Genomic DNA, 16,527 nt, shown 5'->3' on the forward strand with positions numbered 1-16,527 from the left:
CCACATCGTTCAATGTTCCTTGTATCTGCAGACTGCTGGAATTGTTTCTCAGAAAAAAAGATATTTCAATAGCTGGTCAAGAAACCTGTAACACGATTTGTGCGGAAAATCCTGGTTCGATACCTGGTTTTGCACCTGAAAGTTATTTCTCTTTTCCAGGAAAAGTTGTGTCGGTAAGATTCATTGTAAGGGCTATGTGAAACAAGATTTGGTGATCCCCTGTGATAGACCGATGCCATTTAGAGGTATTTATCTTGACAGTTGTTGACTGATAAATTGAAAGCCTTTTCTTCCACAGCAAGGGAACCCTTGCTAAGAAAAACAGCTCAAGCAAATAGCAGCTGGCGCAGTGGTGGGACACAGCAACTTGTACATGACGAAACCAAAATGCCGTTCTCGCTTCCGTGGTGCCAGTGCTGCTGCTGGCCATTTGGCAATGAGCTGGGAAGCGCCTCCAAGCCTTGCCCACGTGTGTGTGGTTGCCTTGGAGGCAACTGATTAAGATTGTAAGTGTGCGAGGTTATTTCTCTAAAGAGGTGGGGTTATTAGCATTTTCACACAATGTTCAGGGGAAGGAAGAGCACCTGCCAGCAGCCTGTTTATTTAGCACATCTTGCAGCAACTGGTGAGGAGTTCAGAGTAATTTTCATTGGATCCCGTGAAAGATCGGAGGATTAGTGTATGAGACATCTAAATGCTGCTTGTTCGGTGCAGGTTTGTAAATGTGGTGGTGTTAAATGCAGGTATTCTCTTGGTGCCAAGTGGCCCCTAATTCAGATTTCCTTTAATGCACAGATTAGCAGTAGGCTGCATTCAAAGGTCCAGCTCTCCACTAACTTAAAATTAAAACGAGACCAAAAAAGAAACCCCTAGAGCAGCTTGTGGTCTATCATTAGATAATGGTACTTTTGAACCTAAACTGGTACAGCAGGTCTAGGCAGAAATCCACACCTTAAAAATTAAAAAGTGCTGCTGAGTGACAGGATGGGTTGTAATTGGCGTAGTGTTTGTCAGCTCTCGAGATGAGAAGTGCGCTTTCAGCACAGAGACGTGTTGCTGGTGTTCTCCAGCAGCGATAAGGAGAAAGGCTCCTTCAGCCTGAGAGCTGCCTCCAGCAAAGCCCAAGTCCGTACTACAAAGGGTGGGGAAGGTAAGTACAGGTTGCACTCGGCTTTGAAAATGCAACTTGGTGTTGGCAAGGTGAGACATTACTAATGCAAATGGTGTGGCAAGAGAGTCATTCCCATTCCTAAGTGGGTGGTTTGCCGAAGCCTCTCCCAGCAAGCCGTGCAGTCATTGGGCTTTCTCCTTCCATGGGCTCAAGCTTCTCCCATGAATTGGAGGTCACTAGTCACACTAACCCATAAAAAGCAGTAGAATATCATGCAATTACCTGGCCGGCTCCTCTAACATATCTTCCTGGAGTGGGCTCCAGTGGAAATGGGAGGAAACAGCAGACGCTGCCCCGGGAGCTCGTACACCCTGGCAGCCTGATGCGCCCAGATCAAGGCTGCAGTCCCCTCTGTGACAATCATTTGCTCTGTGCTTGATCGTGCTATTTATTTTTTTTTTTAATGGTGATTTTACTATAGGAGAGGAATTGTCCAAAGGAAGCAGCAGCTCTGGAAGCTGCTGGGGATGCTTTGCTATAGGGGAAGCATGTTTGGGACAGAATTAATGGAGCAAATTCTTTTGTGTCACTACTCAAAAGCCTTCACTTCAAATGCAAGACCTGCATTTGTGAGCTGGAGCATTGGTCCAGTGGTTTGGTCCTGGAAAATGGCTTGAAAGGGGGCAGGTCTGGAGCGTAGATGTGCGAACAGCGTTGGTACGACTGCCAGTGAGCGTGACCTGAGAAGGGACGGCAGTGCCCGAGCCCCGTGTATCCAGTGTCACCAGGAATCCGGTCACTGGTGGAGCTGGGGGAGGGACATCAGTAACTCGAGATGTGCTGGACCACACCACGCCGGACCAAAATAAACCTGGAGAACTGACCAGCTCTCTCAAACCCAAGGGTGTAAATCAGACGGCTGGCCGAGGAGCTGGTGCCCAAATAAAAGGCCTGAGTTCAGAGCCCACGAGTTCCCTGGGGCTCCTGGGCAGTCACCGTGGCTCCGGGTGCAGCAGCTGGAAGGATGCAAACTCCACGTCTTGGGGTCCTGCACAGATCCTGCACCCCAGAATGCAGTACTGCTGCTTCCCCACGGCTGTCATAGGGAAGTGTTGCAGCTCTCAAACAGGTTTCTCGTTAACGTTGCCATCAGCAGTTGCATAACGAGCTCTCCCACTCTGGGAAGCGGCGTGCACGGAGCGGTGAGCTGGTCGAGCTGGTTCCAAGTCAGGGCTCCGCGTGTGCTGTGCAAGCGACGGCTGCGGAGGCTTCGCATTTAATTCTTGGCGAGGGCTGTCTGAGCGCCTCGGTGCTGTGCTGTGCAGGTGTGAGTGGCTGCTGGTGCACCCTGAAAAAAATTATTCATGGAAGACTTGTAGCGCTTATGCATGATGTGGTTATGTGGCTTTTATGAGCCATAGCCTGGGCATAAACCACATTTATGTTGTAGTGAACCTCTATTTGTCCTCCGAGGAAGGGCTGCTCCGCAGGGAATCTGTGCCCGGGAGTCCCGTACCCGCGGCAGCTCCCTCACGCCCAAAGTTTGGTTGAATTATTCATCTGCTCCTCGACGCTGCTGTGTGGGACAGCCCTCGGAATGGTGCAGCCCCCGGTGCCGCGCCGAACCTGCTGCCTCCAGCCACGCAGCCGCCTCGACCCCTTCCCGTCACACGAGGGCCGTGGGGGGGGTTGGGACATCTCTCTGGATTTCTTGGCACACGGGATTAGATTTTTTGCGCTGTTCCCACATGATCCTGGCAGCCGGACAGCAGCACGGCTCCAGCAGGGCTGAGCCAGGTGGTACGGGCTGCTGGACCCCCACGTCCCGCACGGCTCTTCCGTAAAGCGTGCAAGAAAAGGAAAAGAGTTTGGACCCTTCTAAATCATCCTTAAAAGGCCACCAGCCGACGATTTCCGTGCTGTTGGCTCGGCGTTGCAGCAGCCCTCTTCCATCTGTGTTTTCCCCTACACAGCAGCTCGTTGCCAGGCTGCGTGCGATGAATCACGGGGTGCTCTCCGCATTTACCCCCATGCGCCTGGCTTCCTCGCAGACGGCCGCCTTCCTCCCCTGTTCCCAGACCCAAACGCTCACAGAGAAAGGAAAAAAATGCACAGTCCTCCATGAAATCTGCGCTCTGGCCTCTGAGTGATCCTTCCCCATCCCTCCTCTCCTGCCAGCACAGGCAGGAGATGGCAGCAGCCCGCTCCTCCTGCCAGCCCCTTCTCTGCCCTTGCAGGAGCATCGTGCCCGGTGCAGCCAAGCCCATAAGCGGTTTGAAGAGCCTCATATTTTCATCCATCCTCGGTGTCTGGAAGCTGGATGGTGCCTTTCCCCACCAGAGACCCAGCAGCGCGGTGCTGGCTGGGCAGCTCTGGCCGCCGCAGGCTTCCTCGGTGCCGTCGCTTCCCAGGCCAAGAAGTCGCTCAGATTTCCGTAGGTTACCGTGGGATGTATTTATAGTTTTGCTGTGCTAAAAATAAAAGCCCCAAGTGTTGGGTTCCCTGATCCCAGCCTCACGTAAGGAGGGATGCCCAGAAGCCCCTGAGAGGGTGTCTGGTGTGGGGGGGTGAGTGATGCCCCTGGGGCTGCTCCCGTGGAGGGCTGAGAAAAGTTTCTATCTTGGAGACCGTGTAGCTGCTGCATCACTGTCTGACCTGGCGCTGCTCTTGCTAAGTACAGAGCCTCGTGCAGGACTCTCATCCTACTAAAAATATTTCATTCTGTCTCATCAGGCTCGATCTAACGGATCGCTGCTGGCTGCGGTCAGCGGGTGGTGCGTAACGGAGCCCCGCACAGCACAGCTATGAGCGACGGTGCTACCAAAATGCTCTGAAAAATGTCTGGATAGGGACCGATTGGTGGTGGTGCCTGAACCCCCCTGTGTGTGTGCCCAGCTAATGCTTCTCCCTCTTCTTGACTAGTTTCCAAGCGAGGCCGCTTTTCAGCTCCCACGGTGTGACCGTGCCGGGCCACCAGTGCTGGGGAGCTGCGAGTGCGTCCCAGGGACGGGCTGGGTCCTGTGGGGATGATGCACGGGCGCAGCATCGCTAAAGACAAGGAGCTCAATGTGCCCCTTGAAGGTGCTCTCCCCCTGTTCGTGTGCCCGGCATGAAGGCGAAGCCAGTCAAGGCAAGTGATTTCTAAACCAGTTTCCTTAATCTGGTTGTGTTTTGAACAGAATCGAGGCCCAAGGGCAGCACGGGGAAGCGGGGTCCTGTCTGTCCGGGGTGTCCGTCCTGCTCTGCCCCAGCCCGCCCCGTGCCCTGGGCAGCTTTCAGAGCCGACCCATGGAGGGGCTCCGGCATCTCCTCCCTCCCAACTCCGTGGATCTCCTGCAAAATAACGCCAGGATCCCGGTGAGACGCTGCCCAGGGCGGGTTGGATCTGAATGTTTTCCCTGCACAAACCCTTCCAGCTTTAACCACCAAAACCGAACCGGGAATATTTGCTCCTGACATTGCCCTGGGTCCCTCCAGCCCCCCGGCCCCCTCCTCCGCATCTCTGATGTCACTCATAAATGAGCGTGAGTCATTCAGCAGTTGCCGTGGCGACGCCAGGGATGCTGGGGAGCTCAGCGCTGCCCTGCTCCCCCCGGCCCTTCCCGGGGAGCGAAGGGGACCGAGCCCCCCGGCCCTGAGCCCCCGGGACGTGCCATGGGATCCCACGTCACGGGCTGCTGCCCACAGCCCCCTGCGACCCTCAAGGCTGCGAGGATGTCGACGCCTGTCACCGGTAAGTCGGCGCTCTCGGGGGTTTACCCGTCCGGGGGGCTTCTGCCAGGGGTCTTCGAGCATCCGTGTGTCTTCCCTGGCAGGAGCAGGCAGCGGCACCCATGCCCCAGCCCCACGGCTGTGGGTGTCCTTTGCAGCATCCCCTTCTCCGTGTGCTGCTGGCAGCCCCGGGGGTCTCGTCGCCCCAGTTCCCAGGGCCAGCTGGGGGGTATGGGTGGCTCTCAGCCAGCTCCGAACCCCGGGGAACGAGGGGAGCCCAGGGCAGAGCGGTGCTGGGCAGGCATCAGCCTCAGCACGCGCGGGGACTGGGGTGGTACAGCGCTGCGTGTAGGGGACAGGGGCCATACAGCCCCACACGCGTGGGTAGCATCCGTACTTGATGGCCCGAATCACCAGCACCGTACCCGCTTCGACTGGGACAGCGGGGTCAGCCCTGTCACAGCAGGATGGGACCACCACGAGCCACGTTGTGTTTCAGCCCCGGGGTGCTGCTCGCGGTGTCACAGCCTCTCTCCTCGCTCAGACCCGTCCTGGCGCAGGGCCGCATCCTGCCCGCGCAGAACCGCGGGCTGCGTCTACCGACCTTGGGGTGTGCCAAAGCCTTTGGAAGGGATTACGGGCGATGGATACCCTGCTCGGGGCAGCCGGGGGGCGTGCGGGGAGCCCCTGTGTGCCAAGCTCTGCAGCGGGGACGGACGTGCCGTGCCCCCCCAGGCATGAACATCTTTGCCAGGGAGCAAAGTGGGGACCAGGCTGGTCCCTGCCCACCCCCCTGCCTGCTCCTGCCCACCCGAGGCATCTGCTCTGAGATCCGTCGGCCAGAGTTTGCTGCCGGTGGTGGCTGGGAGGTGCTGGCGTGGTTTCCTGCTCGGTGTCTTGAATTTTGCAGTCGTCGAGTTCTCGCTGTAAATAGGACCCGGACAAGCAGGATTGAGATGTTTCAATTACTCTGACTAATTTGTACATTAACATATTTCTCTGGCTACAGATTTAAGAGTGTTCAAGCGCGGCGTGTGCAAGCTGGCAGGGACCCAAGGGAGTGAGGAAGGCAGTGTTTGTTTTGGCACCTCTCTAGAGGCAGGGCGAGAGGGGACAGGGCTGCCAGGTGAAGGGCTCAGCCGCGGCACGGAGCCGGCAGCGAGGTGAACCAGGAGCTGCCGTCCCACCAGAATAGCAGGAGCTAAAAATACTGAACGGGAATGAGTCGAAATGCAGTGGGAAGGCGCTGCCCGCCCCCCACCAGACCCTGCCTTGGTGGAATTAGAGGAGCTTTTATTTGCTTTTGAGGCAGGTTCTGCTCTTTAGAAGTGCTCCAGGCTGAAGCCTTGCACATCAACATCACCTGGAGCGGGTTGCGGTGCTGTGCCCTCAGCCCAGGGCTGTGTGGTTTATATCTAATCTATGGAGGGAGAAGCCTTAAAATCCAGAAATGACAGCCCTTCCTCAACATACCCCCTGTATCTCGAGACGGTAACGCAAACCTGCCACAGGGAAAGGGAAACGCCTGTGTCAAGTACATCCCTCCTGTGTCTGGGATGGAAGATGTGATTTTCCAGGACCCAGTGGGCAGCATTTGCCTTGTGCATCCCATGGGGGACCTGGAACAAGGTGGCCCCAGTTTCGTTCCCACGCAAACACGTCCCTCTGTGCAACGATTGTAAAGCATTTTGGTGAAATAACGATGTTGTCACACTTTTTTGGAAACGGTTGGCTGGAGTCCGCTGTGAATTCCCAAAGGTAACACTTAGCAGTGGTTCAGGATATTGTTTTTGAGCAGAACCCTGCACCAGCTCATAGGGAGAGAGGAGGGTTGTGTACCATTTTGTTGGAAGTCAGGTTATCGGGGTGCCGAGGCTTTGTACTGCTCCGGCCACAAACCCAATGGCATTTATTGGGATGAAGATGCCGAGTACGTTCAGTGTTGCTCTTGGCTACTGCAGCTTGCAAAGCACAGCCTGGAGCAGGGGGCAGATGTTGTGTTTTGGAATTCAGTTAGATTTTTTTTCTTATTCATTTCTTCTGCCTCTCAATTATTCATTGCTTTCCAATAATGTTTAAATAGTGGTGAAAAAGTTGGGGATAAGTCATTCTCTCTTTGTATAGTTATACATTTATGGTAAATACAGTTTTACTTTCCAAAGTGTCCTCAGGAAAAAAGTGCATTTTAAAAAGAAATCATCTGGGTAAAGCAAATCAACAGTTCCCATTGAAATTGATTTTTGTCTGAACACTACCCAAATGTGACTGCTAAGAGGGTTTAATGAATATAAAGATGCATTGAAATATAGAAAAAATATCATTTGCTCATTAATTAGATCGTGGCAACACTCAAAAACCTTTCAGCACTTGCCCAGCTAGTCCCTGGGGTCTCTCTAGTTGGGGTTGCTCAGGGAAGGACAAGGCACAGGGAAGGCACACCGGTACCAAACCTCTTGGTATGAAAGTCTCTCTGGAAAACCTGGTGCGTCGTAAATGCTATTGACCTGTCATCCTCCTAAACATAGCCCAGGGACTGTAAAAATAAATAATCTTATAGATAAAAATATCTTACACACTAAAACCCCTCCTATTATTAATGCAGGCACTTAAAACCCACCACCAGTGTCTCCAGAGCTGTAATTGCTGCAGATAACCGCAAGCCCGGTGAGGGACCATCCAGCCTCCTCGCAGCCGGCAAAGGAAGGTCTGGCTTCCAGCAAGCCAGCCAGGCAAGGCGAGCTGTCACCCCTCCCTCTGCCAGCTCTTCCCCCTGGCAATAAGAGAGTCATTAATTAATGTTTGTACAGCGCTTTGAAGATAAGTGCTGAACAGAAGTATTATTGTAGATGCGATGGGGTTTGTCCTCACCCCGTGCACACCAGCCAGGGGAAAGCCCCTCTCTGCAAGGAGCAGAGCTGCCAGCACTCCCTGCCCGGCTCGTTTGCCCCTGGAGCAGGATGGTCCTGGTCCCGGCGTTCCGAGGGGCAGGAGCAGCCCCGGAGCAGCCCCGTGGGCTGGCAGGGGAAGCCCAGGCAAGGCCCAAATGGCAGACGGTGGTGTGAAGCGGTACTTCCCCCGGCATCATTTGATACACATCAAACATTTTAAGCGAGAGGAAAAGAAATAAATTTGAATAACTTGTTGCACTCATCAGTATAATAGCTGGATTGCATGCACATTACCTTTAAAATAATATGAATGCATGAATGAAATAGTCCCACTATCTGTACTTAATTTGGTTTCTTTATTTACATGAAGAATATTGCTTGTTGTATGCGGTTCCCCGATGCACAAGGCCATGCCACTGCATATTCCTCATGGGTTACAGAACTGGATATAAGTAATTACTGACAATGGCATTATGCTGTAGAAACTGTTCCCGTGGTGTTGGTAATCACACTGAAGTGACTGTTCTATTACTAAGAATAATACTCTGCTCTCTCCTCCTTAAGGCTGGCTGCATGATGAACTGTCATAGGGAACTATTTTATACAAGGGAGAAAAAGACATTTTGAAGCTGTCAGAGCAGCAACGGAATAAGGAGTCCACCAGCCCCCCTTTCACCCTCACGTTACGGTACCCCAGCTCCATTCATTCAGGCGATATTTTAAATACCTTTTTGACCACTTCTCTTTTTCCTTAGTGAATTTCTAGTAAGATGTAACTTTTTTTGAACTTTGTAATATGTGCTGGGGGATGCCAAAGCTTACCAGCACAGAGAAGATGGACTTCTCCTCCTCCCAGAGAGCCCGCAGTGGCAGTGCCAGCGTCAGTGACCTCCAGAAGCACCCAGGCTCTAAGTCGATCCCAGCTGGGGATATTAAGTGCTCAGCACCGGGGCAAACGAGGCCCTGCAGAACTAAGCACTGGGAAGCAGATACAGCGGTGTTCAAAATTAGTCCAGGGCTGAAAATAGAGCCATAAGGAGAGGGCTGCAGGCAGCCTGGGCTGCAAGCGTGCACGAGCTGCTCCTCACTGCTCTGCTGGGCCTGTCCTCAGCACTTTTGACCGTTATGCAAATTTTGCAAGGATAACAGGAAAAAATTCCCGCTGATTCATTTGACTGTCCTCTCTCGCTGCTCCTGAGAGCGCAGGCAGGAGCTGTCGAGCGAGACTGAAGGCAAAGAACCTCTTCCCAGGTAGAGCCACCCACCTTGACAGGCTGTTGAAGAGGAGGGGTGGATTAGCAAGCGCTGCCCCAGCAACGCTAACGAGCAGCCCTGGCAGCGGGCAGCTCGGTCCTGCAAGATGTGGGTTATAAACCAGCCGGAGGGAAGAGGAGCGCAGTATGCACCAGACCAGAGTGGTTTCTTCTTGCTTGTTCTGTGGCGGTGCTGCCTGGAGCAAACCCATCCGTACAGTGTTTATGCTGTGGGACTGGGGTATGGTGCATCTTACCTGATTGCGGGCAGCGTTTGAGGAGCTGGTGGAGGGAAAGGCTTTCTCTCCTGCTAATAACTGTTCTTTTCCTGGGGAGGGGAAGAAAGGAAGTCAAAGATGGGAAATCGTTACTTTGGAAAAGTGTGGTGAGGCCTCATGGAGGAAAGTAAACGAAGCAGAAATCAGGGTACCCAGCGTGCCAAAATTCCCAAGCCATAGACCCTCGCCCTGCTTTTTTGCTGATTTTAGCACTAAGAGCATTATGTGAAGGGTAGAGACATTGCATGGAGTCCTCCCTCTCCATAAATAGCTACAGGGAGACAGTGAAGCATGGGCTTCACGCAGTCTCTGGCAGATGATACACGTTTTCCTTCAACTGAAGGTGCTTTTTTGTAATGCTGAGGGAGAATCCCAATTCCTGGCTGGCCTTTGCAACTGGAAGGTGCTGGTTTGTGCCTCTGATGGGTTAGCTCTCGCTTTCTCTACATACCCAGGAGGTATCTCCACCCTACAGGATCCCAGTGCACAGCACACTTATATTTCTACAGACTATACATTTTTTTACAAAATCAATTTAGATCTGATGTCCTTGGGATGACAAGGGACTGGCGTACTTGTTCTACACGTAGTCTCCCATACTGATAAATGAAACATGGTGGAAAAAAACGAAATCGCAGGCTTTCTTCCAGTACGGCAGAAAACAAGCACGTGGGTTCAGCTTTGTTACACGTAATAGGTGTTGTGTTTGAATATGGTAATTTCTTAAAGGTATGGCCTCCAGAGTTCTGCTGGAAGACAAGTTGCGCAGTATTTGTCAGTTCACATGTACACCCACTCTGAATGGTTAAGGAATCCAGGAGACTAACAGGAAAATTATTTCTTATAGAAAAGCAACGTATTAACATTTTCCAGAAGCAAAGCCTTGAAGCATGTTTAATAGTAGAGTACAGGAAAGAAACAAGTGGTACACAAATTAAAGATGAATTTGCTGCTACTGAACATGGGAGAGTCATTTATCTTCTCATGGAAAAAGCAAACAAGTTTAGCAATCCACTGATGAGCCTCCCATTTCAAATGCAGGCTTTTTATCCCCAGGACAATTTTGAGGATGCTGATGTGGGATGGTGCCGAGTTCTTGACAAACCACTTCATCATCACCTACAAAGTTTCCTGAAACACCAATTTCAGCTTCCACTTAAGGACACGCAAATGCCCTAAGTAGCAGAGTTTCAGGGTACTGCCACAGAGGAAGAAGTGGCAGCACACTTCACATCCGACTGCGATACATAAATGCCGATCTGGAGGATAGCGCCGTGTGTGTGAAAGGAGTAGAACAAGAGGTAATTCTAAGGTCAGGATCCTACATGCAGCAGAAGCCTGTAAAAGGAGAGCATTCTCCTTACCACTAGACTTCCCCCTGTGCTTTTTCTCCACAGTGTTCATTTTCTTGAGGCAAACTTTTCCACTTTTTTATTCAGAGAGTTTCAGGGGTCCGGGTAATACTGGCTTGGCTTTGCAGAGGTAGTCTGCCACCCTCTTAGAACGTATTTTTAAGTGCTTCTGATAAATTTAACAACTGGATCCATTCTTTACCTCTAGCAAAAATACATCAGAGGAAAAAGCAGGTCAGTTTTCTCCTGGTTGCACCTTTACCCTTGCATACCAGTCACCTGCTCTAAGAGTCAAAGGGCCATTCTGTTTCTGCAGTCCATTTAATGCCCGACCCACTACATAAATGCAAACATTCTTCTTGAGTTTAAGGGGATTTGGATTGGGCCTTAATGCTTAATCTAAAAACAAGAGCAGCTTGTTATAGTGATAACGTCACAAAACGACAGCCTGTGAAAACTCTATTGCAAACCGAACTCTTCGAACAGAGATTATAAAACAACTAGCAAGTTGTTTGTGAAGGATATCTACTTTAATTGCATACAGCCTTGCAATATGGAAGAGTGATAGAGGCTGGAATAACCTTTGAACACCAGATTCTATTTCCTGATGACACAGAATGCCCTCCGCTTGCACTTTGAAAAGATATAGGGAAATAAATGTTGAATCTTAAGACAGACCCAAATTAATCTTTAATGATTTTGAAACATTTATGTAATGTACCAGTTACATGCAGCAAAAAATAATTTATGAGAATCATAACAAAGAAAATTAGGTAGAATAAGGTCAATCTGCTATCACTGTTGTGCAGCTAAACTTATAATCACATTTTCAGTAGCTGGAAATTAAGATAATTCATCTATCCAGCACGGGCATTAAAGGCTTGAACTTCTAGTCACTTAATCATGTAGCTTCACTTTTGAGATGAGCCCTGAAACTCACTTGTCAAGCAAGTTAATCTGCAGGATCTGGTTCTGATCACAAACGCAGTGCGCGGCACAGGGTGGGATGAACCCCGGAGGCTCTCCGTGGGAGCAGCAGCACACTGGCCTCTGGATGGTGGCTGGTAGACAGCAGTGTCTAACGGCACCCAGCAGCATGGCCTGAGGGTGATTTTGATAGTCTAACTGCACCCAGCAAAGAACAACAACCAACATACTATACCTGTCAAATGTTTCTTGCTGTTATCTGTGGAACATGGCAAAAACACGGTGAAGAAATTCTCTATTTGCTAAGAAATACGCAAGATGCATACGCCAGGTTTCTGCCTGAAAACCATCTTTGACATCCTTCGTTCGTCAGCAGGTACTGACACATCAAGTCTCGGGGGAAATTATTTGCAATAACTTGAGGAAAAGTATCGCTGATTATCAACCAATGTTTTGTCAGGCGTGGCTGGCAGCAGAGAGAGATCTCGACCCTTCACACGATCAAGCGAAAGTCTGATTTTACTGCAGCGGAATTTATTGCGTACCTCAAGGTTTCCACGGCTATAGCGATTTGCAATCAAGAGACAAAGTTTCTCGAGCACTCCCGTGCTTCCCTGCGCGCAGACGGAAGCCCAAGCGAAGATGACAACGGGTTGCGAAGGGGCTGCCGGCGAGAGGAGGGGAACAACGGGCTGTCGGCAGCGGAGCTCATTCCCCAAACCCCCATCCCGCAGCCTTGCCCGCCCGCTGCTTCCCCAAACCCCCTCAAACGGGTTACGAGGGCCGCGACCCGCCTGACGGAACGGCGGGCGAAGCGGCCCGAGCCGCTCTCGTGGTTCACCCCGCTTTTAACCAGAAAGGTCTCCTTTCTCTGTCACCGTCACCGTGGATCCCCGGTGCTCGGAAAGCGGAGCCGGGGCCACGAAGCCGCGGCACGGGCTCACCACCCGCGGAGGCGGCCGGACTCCCTCCCTCGGCGGGAGAGGCGGACTCTGCGGCCTGACCAGGCCCCGCAGTCACCCTCTGAGGATGCGAGGGCTCACCCGGCCACCGGCAGCTCCCCGTCACCCACGGGACAGGGTGTCCCACGGACACCGGGACCGCGTCCTGCCCTGCCCGGGCCCTGAGGCGGCCGGCCGGGGCGGGGGGAGGGGGGGGGTGGGTGTGTGTGAAGAGACTCCCCGCGCCGCGCGCGGGCCGGTTCCCCGTTGCCCCGGCAACGGTTGCCTAGCGAGGGCCGCAGGCGGCCCGACTCTCGGCGCCTGCGCATTAGCTCCCGCTCACCGCCCGCCGGCCCCCGAGGCCTGGCGGGGCGCGCGCGCGCGCGCGCGCGGGAGGGGTGGGGCCCCGCCTCTTTTCCCGCCGAGCGCGCGCCGCCCCGGCCTAGGCCCGGGAAAGGAGGAGGACGGAGGGAAAGGGGGGGGGGGGAAAGAAGGGAGGGAGGGAAGGAGAGAGGGAGCGCGCGCGCGCGCGCCCGCCCGCGCGGGAGGCGGGCGCATGCGCGCGCAGCGCGGTCCCGAGCGTTGGCAGCCCCGGCCCGGCGGCGGCGGCGGCTCCCTCCTCCCTCCCGCACCGGCGGCGGCCCCGGCCCGCCGAGCCTCTTCCTCCCTCCCTCCCCCCCTCCCCGCCGCCTCCCGACGAGCCGCCGGGGCCCCGGGCGCGCTGTGAGGCGGTGCCCTTCTCCTCGTCCTCCCCCCAACCTCCTCCGCCCCGGGGATGAGGCAGCGGTAGCGTGGAAAGGTGAGGCGGCGGGGCCTGTAGGCCGCGGGCGGGCGTGAGGTGAGGCGGGGGGGTGGGGGGGGAGCGGCGGCTCCCGAGTGCGGAGCAGCCTCCCCGGCGGCGGGTGGGCTGCGCCCCTCTCCCTCCTCCTCCTTCTCCTCCTCCTCCTCCTCCTCCTCCTCCTCCCGGGTGGGGGCGGGGATGCGGGCTGGGCCGCGGCGGGGAGGGGGAGCCGCCGTGTGTGTCCCCGTCCCCCCCCCCCCGCTTTGCCCTCCTCCGGCGCTTCCCGCCGCCCGGCGGGGGCGAGCGGTGCGGGGATGGGGGTGCGAGCGAGAAACCTCTGCTGCTTCTCCCGGGCGAGGCGAGGGAAGGAGCCCCAGGTGCTGCCCGGGGCCTTGCCCCGGCCCCGGCCCCTGCCCCCGGCGCGGCCCCGCGGGGCGGGGGCGGTGCGGGGAGAAGTGGGGGGGGGGGTGGATGGCCGCGGTACCTGCCCGCATTGTTCGGCTGCCAGGCGGCCGTGGGGGGGGCGGCGGAGGGTGCGCTGGGAGGGTGGAGAGGAAGCGCCCCAGCCTTTCTTTATTCCAGCGGTCGGGCAGGTGATGGGGCTGCTCCTTTCTTCTGTCGCTAACGCCAGCTGGTAGCCTCGGCAAAGGGCTTTTTTTTCCGTGAGCGAAGCCCTGTCTTCCCTAAAAAGGGATGCTCGCTCAGGGCTCGGATGTCTTTTGATTTCCGAGTGGATTTTAAATTGCTAAATGAGCCCTTCCGAGGAAAATCCTGAAAGATGTCGGGCCTGTGGCGTTCAGCCCGCCGTATTGTGCCTGGTGTAAGGCACGATGCGTTCGGCCGGCTCCTCTCCTGTGCCGTTCTGAAAATGTGAGGGGAGCGATTGCTTGTGTGAAAGTCCGCTGCCTTTTGTTTTTGTTTTAGATGGTGGATGTTGATGTTTGTGCCGGTGGAGATAGTACCAGAAGAAAAATGGATGCCCTGACAGATAGTGCAGTTGAGATTGTCCCTTTGGAGCTCTATGATTCAGCCAGAGCAAAAATAGCTGCTAATCTACAATGGATCTGTGCTAAAGCCTACGGAATAGGTAAGATTGCTTTTCTCTGGAAGTCATTCTTGATTTTGTTCTTGTTTTTTCGGTCTCCCCTGCCATTCCAGAAGTAATTAAATTGGGCTTGAATCACCTTTGTTTTAAATATCAATGATATGACAGTCTGTTCTCTTGCAATATTACATGTTTCCTGGTACCTTCGACAGGAATAATGGAACTGCAAGAGGTGCCCTGAATCAGCAAACCTAATGGTGAACACTCACAGATTGCGCTTGTGAAGAATGCATACCTCAAAATGTTTAAATCCTCATGTTAGTTAAGTAGACTTGCTTCCACAGAACTGTATGTCACTGCTTGCAGGCCCCAAGTCCCTCCAGGCTGTGAAGGCTTTAGTGTGTTTCCTGGTCTAGTCATCTTGGCCAAGGGATGCTAGGACCTTGATGCCCTTTGTATACTCAGTTAGGACTTTTTTCCTGTCAGATCATGGGTTTGGTTTCAAAACGAACTAAAAAGCAATGCATTTATGATCAGCAACATTCTTTTATGTAAAAGAAATGTCAAATGAGCAGGTATGGTTTATCTGGGTTCTGTGACATTAAACAGCAAGTTGTAGGTGGTAGAGGAGTTCTTTTCCTCATGTTGTCATAAACCTTTACAGTCAAACATGGAAAAATAAAGATTCTTGGAGTATCGTTTGTACAGTATTTTCCTGACATCTATTGAAATTTGCTTTTTTTGTTTTGAATTAGATCTATCTGTCTGTTCTGAATTATTGTTACTAGATACATCTTGACTTTAAGTAGCTTCATTATGGAGAAATATGATAGAATATTTGTGGGTTTTGTTTGTCCAGAACAAAACATATAATAAAAATGTGTACAGAATCTTGTTTTGGAAAATGAGGTAGCCCTGTTAATCTTAAGTCTAATTCACCAAACTCATAATATGCTTAATGGATTAGCACTAGCTTACTTTGTGACAAGGCTGAAGAAAAGCAGTCCATTCCTGCAGTTAAATATTAATCCTTGTTGGAATATTTTTCTGAATTATTTTCCTTTTTTAATATTTTCAGCTCTTTCAGTGTTGTCATCATCTTAATGATTTTTGGGAAAACAGAAAATCATGGGTTTATAATGTTTAGTATTAGTGAAGATATTTTCATTACAAGCAACAAGAGGCAAAAAAACCCCCTTTATCAGATGACGTTTAAAAAATGTGGGAGTTTTGGGAGGGTGTTAGTATGTTAGTAGAACGTTGATAACTTAAAAGAACTGAACAGGCATTTCCTCATGTAAATATTTTTCAGTTGCTGGAATTGTTTGTGATGTTTCCTGAAGACTTTTTAGTGATCAGAGATAAAATGGGTATTCCAGACATGGAGACGCACTATTTATATTATGACTTTGTTTCGAAAGAAAGCTAATCCCAAATTAGAATCGACTGGCATGGATCCTGTGCTGCAGAGAAAGCTTTGTGGCCTCGTGTTTCTTGGTGTAGTGTCTTCTGGGGCTCCAGAACTCGGGGTTGTGCCCGTACATCTTGGATCAGTTAACTGGTTAACAGCAAGTCTGTTTATGCACTTGACAACACAGGCTTACATTGAATAAGCGTTTGGCTTTCTTTTGACTAAAAGCTAAAAAGAAAGACACCTTTCATAATGACAATGATGTGATCTCTAGCGTAGAGAAGGTTGTAGCAGTGTTTGCCAGTTCTTCTACTTGCATTTAGGCTTGTTCAGATTACATTTTAATAGAAATTAAATGCTGTGAACAGTAGGAAGAAATATTTTTTGCTGGGGCTTTTGGTGTTGCGTCGTCGGTTAGATCCAGCGAGTAAGGTTTTTTGTGTGTATCTTTGCAGGACCGTGGCCCATGGAAATTTAGTTTGATTTTTGAAATGGCTCCTGCAAGGCATTGTCACATAGTAACCCTTACATCAGGAACAGCATTGCAAAATACCTAGAAATTTATAAGCCTCTTTAATTCATAGAGAGATGGGTTTAGAAAGGTTTCCTATGTGATTATCGTTTTGAATAATATTTGAATGTAAGATATTACTTCTCTCTCAGGCTTATGTTTTTGTTTTAAGATATTGGATATTGTTCAGTGAGTCTTGGGCAGCTACCAAGCAATTGTGAATTTGTTATATAAAATCTCACTAGGCAGGTGAAAGTTTTGGGGGGCTTTTTAGACTTAGTTCTGGTCAATTTGGTGGAAAAAAATGTTTCTCTGTTT

At 51.8% G+C, this 16,527-nt stretch overlaps 1 protein-coding gene across 1 annotated transcript in view; it reads left to right on the forward strand.

The window, feature by feature from the left end:
* The first annotated feature begins 12,922 nt into the window (after positions 1 to 12,922).
* The window catches only part of CAMSAP1 (calmodulin regulated spectrin associated protein 1), a 28,762-nt gene continuing 25,157 nt past the window's right edge, over positions 12,923 to 16,527 (forward strand). The window contains exons 1-2 of the mRNA XM_075054663.1: positions 12,923 to 13,260; positions 14,167 to 14,329. Of these exons, the coding sequence (XP_074910764.1) occupies positions 14,167 to 14,329 (163 nt within the window). The 5' untranslated portion in view covers positions 12,923 to 13,260. The remainder of the gene's footprint in view (positions 13,261 to 14,166; positions 14,330 to 16,527) is intronic.

The sequence above is a fragment of the Buteo buteo genome, chromosome 23 (assembly GCF_964188355.1).
Source record: "Buteo buteo chromosome 23, bButBut1.hap1.1, whole genome shotgun sequence".
NCBI classification, from domain to species: Eukaryota; Metazoa; Chordata; class Aves; order Accipitriformes; family Accipitridae; genus Buteo; species Buteo buteo.